At 43.4% G+C, this 10,695-nt stretch overlaps 1 protein-coding gene across 1 annotated transcript; it reads right to left on the bottom strand.

Moving 5' to 3' along the window:
• Positions 1-5,098: 5,098 nt before the first annotated feature.
• On the bottom strand, positions 5,099-9,028 carry LOC311309783 (inward rectifier potassium channel 16-like; the record flags this gene model as incomplete). The annotated part of the gene is made up of 2 exons (XM_084439106.1): positions 8,969-9,028; positions 5,099-6,279 (listed from the first exon to the last, which is right to left on the bottom strand). Exon 2 carries the CDS (start codon positions 6,257-6,259, stop codon positions 5,099-5,101), a length of 1,161 nt encoding a protein of 386 aa, XP_084295232.1. The 5' UTR covers positions 6,260-6,279; positions 8,969-9,028.
• Between the last annotated feature and the right edge of the window lie 1,667 nt (positions 9,029-10,695).

The following is a 10,695-nucleotide window of genomic DNA, read 5'->3' as shown; positions in this document are numbered from 1 at the left end:
CAGTTTCGGGCTCTCGCGGGGACCGACGCACACAGGAAATGTGGAGGTCAGGACAGGATCCTGCGAGGGGGGGGTGGGAGGTTGGGGGGCGGGTGGGGGTTGGGGGGGTGGGGGGGTACTGGGCAGCGCCCTGGACCGCTCCGGGAGAGTGCACCGCCGCAGGGGCCTGATCAGTCCTCTCCCTTGGGCGCTTTGGACCTCATCAGTGAAGTGGGCTGTGGAAATTACAGGCAGAGAGAAAAGCGGTGTTAGACTAATTGGCGGAAACCAGAGGAAAGATCAGTGCCTGACGGTCTGGGGTTACCTGCCGTCTAAATAATGCATCTGACTGTCACCGTTGCCGGCGCACACCTTGCTTATTAGAAGTAGAAAACGCTATATATCATAGCAAAATGATTGAACTGGGTAGAGGCACACACACATTTTTATTTAAGCGCCATGGCTGTTGAGAGGGTGAAACACCTGGGTTGCCCTGCTTTATGTAAGTATTAATGTAGGGTAGGTTTGTCCACTGAGAACGGAGTCAAACTAGGTCAAGGTCAAGTTCAGCAAGGCAAGAGGCTAGACAACCTGCTTTTGAGGTACATTTTCACGGTATAGTACAACGATATGCTCATGACATATCCCGACAGTTTCTAAGTGACAGCACGAATTCAATATTGCACATGACTAAATAGTGTAATAGTTTATTAATGAGCCTGGCAGCTCTTGAACGCAACGGTAACCTTTAATGCAACACAGCAACAGGGGCAGCTAAATTAGAAAAAAAAACAATTGTCTGGCCTCTACCCAGCCTGGGAGGCGTCCCAGCACAGGGCACAACAGGCTTAAGGCCACCAGAAGTCATGCCACCCAGTTCCAAAACAACTGTCATTGGATCTACCTTCAAACTGCCTTGGACGAGACGTCAAAATGTCATTCTGATACGGTCCCGATTTATTCCTGTCAAAGCCTGTGGGTTCATAATATGATTTCTGATATACTATGACCCCTTTTACCCATGAGAGTGGACTGGATGTGTATCAGTTCTCATGCTACAGTACCTAAACATGGACACTTCCTAGGTTAAGAGCATTACATGTTCCATCGTCTCACTGTAGGCACGAAGTAAATAACAGCTCTGAAGTAAGAAATGCTGATTCAGAGATTGCACCATTGAAAGTACATCTGTGTTCTAAAGAACTGGACTGGATATATATTGTACGGGACATGAGTCTTAACTCTTTCTTCGTCGTTGTTTGTCTCCTATAATGATATAATTGCTAGACCGACCAGGAATAGCAACTTGCACTAAGGCACTTGCCCTATAGGGAGTACTGGCCTTCACTCATCAGAACCCAGGGGAGTAAGTAAGCACTTTGTTTACATGGGCTGAGCTTGTCTGTAAAAATGCAGTGGACTTAGTAATTATCAGTAGGAATATTCACAGCATTTGTACAGCATATACATAACAAATGCTACTATTTTGGTATTTTAATGGAAGGCAAATTCATTGACCAAGTTGATTTCACTTTGCTTTTACATAGTCCTTTTAATCCCCAGGGGTGTCGCCAGGAATTTTGAGACCAATGAAAAGATATTCCACTGAGCCCCTAAAATATTGATTAGTGGCAACTGCATGGTGATTGGAAAGATTGGAGGAAAAAGTGAATGAAACATGGCATGAAAATCTGATGCTCTTGCACACTGCAAACAAAACTTTCAGCAAAGTAAAGTTAACAAGTTTTAGCTGTGTGACGAACTGTCTGGGTTTTGCTGGCCGCAAAATAATTACTTAATTTGATAATGACCTTGAATATGAATTAGGCCTAAGTGAGTTTGACTATGAAGTTTCTTTGAGACACTTTGTTAGCAGGCTTGCCAGCAAATTTGCACGATCACTCCCCATGGAATAAAATCATGTTTTCTCATTATGGCTTTCAGCTCGGGCAGCAAGATAAGAAGTTAATTTTTGGAGAAATGTAAAAGCGTGAATAATGAGCAAGCTCTGGAGGCCTCCAGCTATTATTGTAGCTAACTCAGCGATCACCTCCTCAACCTTCCTTCTCCAAAGGCATAGTCTCTTTAAACGTTCCCTTACTTCTTTTACTAACTTTATATAGGTCTCTGGGGTCCTCAAAACATATCTTTTTTTGCTGAAAATACAACTCAGATTAAACATTCTGGCATGCCTCTATACCATTCTGTTTCTGTCCTATTCTGGATGCCCCCCCCCCCTCCAAAAATAGCTAATGCAGCATGACTTTTGTTAACACATTTTGTTCAACTTTTTTTCAGATGGAAGGCGGTTAGTCTGGGGCCATTCGCTTTGCATTGTAGATCTGGTCCAGACAGGTCAAAGGTCAGGTTGAATCTGCAGGACACCCCTAGGACTCAGCGGATATGGACGTCAAAAAACTTGTCAATTAAATTGCTGATGCAGAACCTTATGTGGTCGCTTCAAAAATGTCATCTTATGGACCCCACACGTTTCTTCGAGCACTTCTTGGAATACTTTGTTTGGTTTGTCCATTTTTATTATATCTCAACAAACCGATCACAAGCTGATACCAAACTGGAGAGTTGGGCTGTAGACAGGGTCAGACTCTGATAGTGAATGGGGATCAGGCTCAGCTGCCCTGAGGGGAGATTAGGGGGCAGTAGAATTGTAATGAGCACTGTCCAGACATCAGAACAGGAGGCAGATCTGAATGGCTTGTTGAATCACGTCTTCTGAATTTGGCTGCCCACAAAGAAACTGACTTTGTCTTATCTCACAGTTTGTTTTCATTGTTTGCTTGTTTGTTTGTTTGTTAGTAGGCCCATCAGAGACCCAAACATATATGTGATGCTGACGCACTGAAAAAGTGACTGTTTCATAACAGGGGACCTTTACAAAAAATAAAATGTCTGTGTCCTTAATGGCCATGAAAGCCCTATCCATCCATCCTGAATCATTCCATCCCTTCCCTTCTTTATGACGCCCAGGAACACGTCACAATAACCTGCACCTGCAACAAATGAGTTGATCTCTGAGTTTCACCAAGACTCTCCTTACTCCTAACCTCGCTAGGCTCTCCCTATCCCAATTGACGGGTGCGTCCAATGCACCTCATAAACATAGCGTCCCATTTATTTTCCCTTGTATTGAACAAGTCATATGGGCTTAACATCTAGTATTGGTCGAAACGATAGTAAACAACTCACCTACTAAACCACACATAAGATTGGCTCAAGAGGAAAATTCAGGGAGGATTAGTGGCCTTGGCTACTAATGTTAATATAACCCGCTGTACACACAGGGACAAGACAACCCTCTCTCATTCTGATTATTCTGATTCACACCAGTCCTTATCCCACCTGTTTAAGGCTGTTTGATTTGTCTACACAGGACGGAGCTTAGCTGCACAACCTGCGATTGTTTGTTTTGCTTGTGTACAATTAGGGCGACCAGCAGAGGCAGATGGAAACTGGTTACATAAAGCCGCTCTCTCCAATATTGCGCAGATCAATCATTTATATTCAATATTCATCACTAGTCCGCTGTAACAGGACTTCAGAAGTTTCAGTTGCTCTTATATAGTTAACAAATAATCATAATTCAGTCAATAAAATCCATGTTCTCTAACTGTAAATGCTGATAAATAAACATGCATAGGCGAATCTTAAATGTTGATTTGTGATGTGGTGTGATTTCTATAGATAGATACAGATATGGAGTGTCTACCAGTATTGAGTTAGGGCTACTTTACGTCTAATAAAATGGCCTACAATTCAGTTTATTCAGCTTCAATTTTATGGTAATAAATCTACATCCATCGTGCGCACTATAGATCAGCTGCGCAGCTGAATTCCCGCTGCGTTCTGCTGTAAATAAACAGGTTCACCACTAGGAGAAATCACAAGCACTGCATGTCTGCACAATAAAAGCCCCATCCATTCAATGTGTGCGCTGCAAAAGCTTCGGAGTTTTTTAATCTGTTTCTGAATCAAATTAGCTGTGTACGGCGTGAATAATAATATGGGGGATGCAGATATCCAATCTATTGTGAGTTTGAAATGGAAAACATTTAATATTTCTGCATTTCTGTATTCCACTAGACCTTGCATATTCTTAAGAGAGAAAAAACGCATCATGAATGAATAAGTCTTACCTGTTGGGTCTTTTAGAGGAAATAAAATACATCCCAGAACAGCAAGTTATATAATCCACAGTTGAATTACTTCCTTTTGTAATGTTCTAACCCAAATTAATCTGTTAATGTCAGACATTGCAGTTTCTGTCATAGCCCTCTTCAGCAAGTAGGCTACTGAAGAAGCTACTTTGCTTTGCATGGACGTACTTTAAAAACATATGCTTCTATCTCCGCCCTAATTCAATAGACAGCCAATGAAAACGCGCAGCGCTTGTTTGACCGTCAGAATATTCACGTCAGTGATGAGAGGCATTCACAGCCAAGGCAAGTTGTACCTGCAGCGCAACTACCTACAATATAAAAAACGTAGAGTTGTTTAAATAATCAACTGGATATCTCATGTATTAAATTGCCCATTTATTCAGTCAATAATGAATGTAGCCTATTCGCTCTGATATTAATGATAACTTTGTGACATTAACCCTGAGAAGCTGCGTCTAAGATGAAGTTGCCTCTTATTTCTGTAGAGTGATTCAGGTCAGGTGGGGTTGTCGTTCTGAGGGCTGTGTGATCTGATCGACACACGCTTCCACAAGTGCAACTGATGCGCGGGAGTGTAAGAGGGTGTAAGTGGACTGGACACAAGGTGGCGATCTAGAGCTAACATAACATTACATCCACACAGTCAAAAAGAGCTATTTGATTGCCTTAATTCCTTTACAGCATTGAACTGATTTGGTAGAAAGACATGTTTCTCATGATTGAAAGAAAATCATACAAAACACAGTACTTAGACTTAAAGCTCCAAACAAAACATGTCTTTTTTACATTCTGTAGTGCAATATAAGTTTTATATTCTGTAGTGCAATATAAATAGTTGTCATATTTACAATAGCACATAGTTGCCTGTTACACAGCAGTCCTAGGACCATAGTGTACACAACGGTCTATGTGCCAATCAGTCTTTGCTTCCTCCGGAGTCATCAAAGCCAGGCTTCCTGGAGCGCCTCCTCTATGACATCAGCCTGGGTCTGGCCAATCCCTGAGGGTTTCCTGACGGATGATGGGAGGGTGCGCTGGGCCCGGATGGTCTCTATGGGGAGTTTCTCCCTGTCGTAATCCTCGGCACTGACCATGGGCACATCCACCCAGGTGGTCTGGTGGAACATGGCGTAGTCAACTTTGTAGTGCCTCTTCCCCAGACTCACCAAGTCCTCGAAGCGCTGGCCCCAGTGGATGTCTGCCGGGGTGTATGTGGTGCGCGTCTGGTGCAGGATGCCCGTGGAGTCCCCGGTGTAAGTGAAGGAGACCACCAGCTCAAAGTCCTCCTCCAGCAGACTGTCTGGGTCCTGTTTGTACAGAGGGCTTCCAGGCTCTAGTCTGTGGACCAGGATGATAGGGGTGGCGAGGACCACGTCTCTGCTCTGGATGTCCAGGTTCTGGTAGGACAAGGAGACGACGCCGGAGGGGTGCTTAGCGTGGCGGACCAGCTGAGCCCTCGCCGTGCCCTCCAGGATGTGGTGACTCCGGAAGTCTCCGAGGCGCCACGACAGACACAGGGCGCCGTCTCGCAGGTTGACCACGGCGCGCTTGCTGAAACCCACCGTCTGGGTCCGCTTGCGGGCCGACGCCATCTTCGCCACGGCCACGCCGATGACGGCGGTGTCGATGAAGCAGCTGAGCACGTCCTGCACCGTCACCAGGACGATGGCCGCCATGCAGTTCTCCGTCATGCCCCGGAAGCCGTAGCCGATGGTCGCCTGCGTCTCCATGGAGAAGAGGAACGCCGCCGTGAAGCTGCGCACGTTCTCCACGCAGGGCGCGTTGTCCAAGTCCCACAGGTCTTTGTGCACGAAGGCCACCAGCCAGTAGAGGAAGCCAAAGATGAGCCAGGAGAGGATGTAGGAGAGGGAGAAGACGAGGAGCATGACCCGCCAGCGGATTTCCACCAGGGTAGTGTAGATGTCGGCCAGGTAGAACCCCCATTCCCCCGGGACCTGCAGGAACTCCACAGGACACCTGCCGTCTTTTTGCATGTAGCAGGGCTTCCTCCTGCGCCCGCTGCGCTGTGGCCCCACCCCCACCATGTGGACTGTGGTCTGATGGGTACTGATGATGACGTGCTGTTCTTTCTCTGGACCCATATCAGCCGTCTTTGATTCAACTGCAAGAGAAACGCAGACAAAGCATGAGCATGAATACAAAACAGGCTGAGGCCAAAGAACAACAAGATTTTCAATATGATAGGTTGTTATCAATCAATCAATCAATTAATCAATCAAGCAAGCAATCAACCAATCAATCAACCAATCAACCAATCAATCAATCAATCAATCAATCAATCAATCAATCAATCAATCAATCAATCAATCAATCAATCAATCAATCAATCAATCAATCAATCAATCAATCAATCAATCAATCAATCAATCAAACTTTATTTATATAGCGCATTTTATACACAGAGGCCACACAATGCGCTTTACAGAGAGCAATGGGAGGGTGGGCATAGGTCCCACCCCTACATATTCCAGAGGGAAGCAAAAAAAATAATGTTTCACCCAGGGGCCAGAAAAGTGAGCTGTAAAAATTATGTTATGCTAAGTTTGATCAAAGCGCAAACAGACGGCAAAGGCATAGGCCTATATATAGAGGGGACACACTTCTATTAAAGCCAGGAAAATGTAAATACAATGTAAATATCTGTAGCTCTCTCAGTGTCTGTTGAAGTGAAACCTTCATGTTTGAGTTAACACGCGAGGTCACACCTGCTCTGAGGCCATCGGCACCTGAGTGCCTGAGCCAACGCTAGGCCTTGGCTATGAACACAGACCTTCAAAAGTCGACTCGTTGGCTGATTATTAACCAGAAAAACTAGATTTACTAGGTGAAACCCAGCCAAAACAGTTACGGTAAAAGACAACTACTGATTTCCAGAAATGTCTTTTTTTTACCACAGTTATGGTAACATCCGCATAGGTAACATCCAAAAAGACAAGATATTAAGCATAGAGCATGTGTGTGTGTGAGAAGCTTCTCCTTATATCACAACAACTATGACATTATGAAGAACTATGACACTATGAAGAACCTTATATCACACCATGAAGAACCTTATGAAGAACCTTTCATTATGAAGAACCGTATATCCTTATATCACAACAACTATGACATTATGAAGAACTATGACACTATGAAGAACCTTATATCACACTATGAAGAACCTTACACTATGAAGAACCTTACTGTATATCCTTATATCACAACAACTATAACACTATGAATAAACCACAATCACACAAGTGCTTCAATACATGTGACTAATTTTGCTTAATATAATCTACAGCCAAACCACAACCACCCATAATGTCAAACTAAATCTAAAGCAGTGATCAAATTGTGATCATTGATCTGATTATGCAACATATAAGAGTCACTGAACCCCCCCCCCCCCTTTTAATATGCAGTGAACATTTTAGTAGCACTTTCTAAAAATGTTACTAATCCCTACAGATTGTCAAGCATTGTGCTCAAACACTGTAGCTGTGATACAGGCCTAAGATGCCCCTCCTCGGCCCTATTCTTTCACAAAGCCTGGAAGCGTTCAAGTAAACATAACCTAATTCCTCACACTGATCCAAGTATTGTTCTTTTCATCGTATGATCTTTATTTGGCACACCCAAAAAAGATTAACCAAGGATTTGTGGTCTGGGGAATCTACAGAACTTCCTACTAGCAAAGAGCCTCATTTTAATGGTTGGCTTATCTCTGATGTACAGTAAGTATGAGTCATAAGTCTGTTGTTTTCCACGGCATGGGAGCCAGGACAATGGCAGATAAGGGGCAAGGTCCTGGTGGATTAGAGCCGCTGAAGAAGGTTGAATTAGACGCTGCAGAGAAACAATACTGTGCATTCACAAGGGAATAGCCAATCTTCTGGAACACTGTCATATGCTGTAATGTTAAGACTTCTCGGATAATTAAGCACAACCCTGACCTCTGTAAAGATATTAATCCCTCTCTCTCTCTCTGTCTTATTATGAGGGTAAATGATTAGGCTACATTATGGTCACCTTTATAGCTGTTTCCTCTAAATATTTCCTTAATAATCAATGTTTAACCCGCTTTTTTGTACCCGGTGGACAATAGCCTATTCTTTCGGACTTCTAATAATTATCATACATACAGTATCTACATGCATGTAATTATTCAAGATATTGATATAAGTTGTAGTTCGGTACAGTACAGTAAACTAAAGATCACTAACGTTCAAATTGCATATTACCGTGACAAAAGACAAACAGTACCTTTATCTGATGTATTTATGATTATCTATAATTATTTAAAGAATAATTATCCTTGGAATAGCAGGTTATGCTTATCTCTGCTTGAGACTAGAATGACATCACAGAGGCACTGATTCTATACCTCCTGTTTAGCTACTGTGTATAAATCCACATCATGTTCTGCACTACTGTGAGACATGGAAACATTTGTATAATTGCACAATACTGGCTAGCAAAACATTCCTTGGATCTCATGATCCAACTATCAAGCATAAAAGCCTAAAATAAGAGTGTAAATATAGGCTACACGTCTGCCGTGAAGGATTAGATTTGAGGATTTCCAAGTCACAGTTTGTTTAGATAAGCTTCTGAGGCATGGAAAACTTTTAACCCTCGCTCATTAAAGAGTAATCTGATGGTGAAAGTCAAGACACAGTGTGAAGCAATGAACACCTTATGGCCAACATTCAAAATGTTGACAAATTTGATTGAACACAAAATATTGTACCACTGAAGTACAATTTGTCTATGTCCTGTTAATTTGAGTATTTCCATAATCTACTTACTTCAGAAGAGGATGGTATGGCGGGTTGCACACTGAGAAACAGAGTTCACGTAGACTGGGCTGTCAAGTGTAAGGTGTTGTCAAGGATCAGACTCTTATAACCCAATTACAGGTGAGTCTGACCCTGTTGGGGGCAGGTCTGCCCTGAGGCAAAGTCCCATTTCAGTCTGATATCGCACCAATCCTGTCCCCCTGCAAAATCTATTGGGACTATCTAGAATAATTTATGGCCTGTTTAAAAGGTCACCTTCACTACACGAATAAAGGTCCAGCAGACATGCACGCTTTTTTGTTTTGATAGGAAAATGAGTTTCTGGTGATTCTGGTGCATATCAAATACTCGCCATCTAAAATAGCCTATTAGCTTTCCATGCACTGCCCTTCTTTAGACCACTTTAAAGACCATTCTGTCCTTTATATTTCCATAACTCATTAGTCAGAAAGTTAACCTTTGTCCCATCAAGTCGTCAGACTGGAGCAGGTCATTAGCCGAAATACCTCTTATGTCTGAATAACCATTTAGATAAGGGAAGGCAGGTCAAAGCAGGCCCACATAACAGCAATCACTTCACACACGTTTATTGAGTCTGTAACACACACCCGACACAGTTACCGCAGAGATGATAACGTCAAAACAACTCCATTCCTCTCATTCATAGATAGCGCAGAGATCCCAATCACCATTCAAACAGACACCTTGCAACACGTGTTGATTTTTCTGAGGTGGTCGTGAAGGGAAGGAGATAAGAGGATCCTTCCACCCAGAAAGTCCTGTGAGATGAGCCAGTAGGAGCAGTTGGTCGCTGGCTGCATATTCAGGCAATGGCAGCAGTGTGATGAAACAAACACTGTCATATGATGTAGGGCAGCAGACAAAAATAGGTTTACTGCAGGACATACTGTACCTATAAATGAACCTGCGAACGGTGCAACAGGAAACCAGGGGGTGGCGGAAGCCTTTGGAAATATGTTATGTTCCACAATCCTTTGATAAGAGTGCGGTGACATGACGAATCATATAAACATAAATTTATCAACAACTCTGTTTCCCATCTGATAAATAGCATGGGGGTCAGAGGTCAGAACATCAGTGAGTGCTTTATGCTCAGTAGATTTCCAAGACATGAAATGCCTCACAGTCACCACGCAATTCATTCAATAGAAGCTTGAGCCATTAGATCCTCTTTGGTCGTTTGCTATTATAAGGACCCTCTAGGTTGAGAAAGCATCCAGACTGAATGGGGGCAGACTAACCACGGATAATACAACCCTGACGTGAGGCCTCTCTCTTCTACCCTTTGTTTTTCTCGACCTAGAGGGTGTATTCCTAGAGTGTTGCTATTAATGGACATAAAAAGCCAAGCGGTTGCAGAAACCTCATAAGGCCACATTCTCTAGAGACCTTGGGTTGACCCGCCCCCAAAGAGGGCTGCTTGGTCTTCAAAGAAATACTGAACAATCGCGGATTGCGGATTGATGCCCACTGCGCAGCCAACCACAGCAGACAAGCGCATCAACCGCTACAACTAGCATTTGTTTGTTTCGTTTTTATGTTTCATGGGTCCCATTTAATCGTAGCCTGTGTGTATTTAATGTAAAATAAATTAATAATAGGGAGAACTACCGAGCATGTAGCTTGCACTGAAGATGCAGCAAAGTAGATGACACTGTAGGCCATGTTTACACTAGTAGCCTACAGTACGATGCCCTTGGTGACGGCAACTTTCG

The sequence above is a fragment of the Borostomias antarcticus genome, assembly GCF_949987555.1.
Source record: "Borostomias antarcticus genome assembly, chromosome: 5".
In the NCBI taxonomy this organism is placed as follows: Eukaryota; Metazoa; Chordata; class Actinopteri; order Stomiiformes; family Stomiidae; genus Borostomias; species Borostomias antarcticus.
The sequence above is the reverse complement of the archived record's forward strand: the minus strand, read 5'-3'. Positions and strand labels throughout refer to the sequence as shown.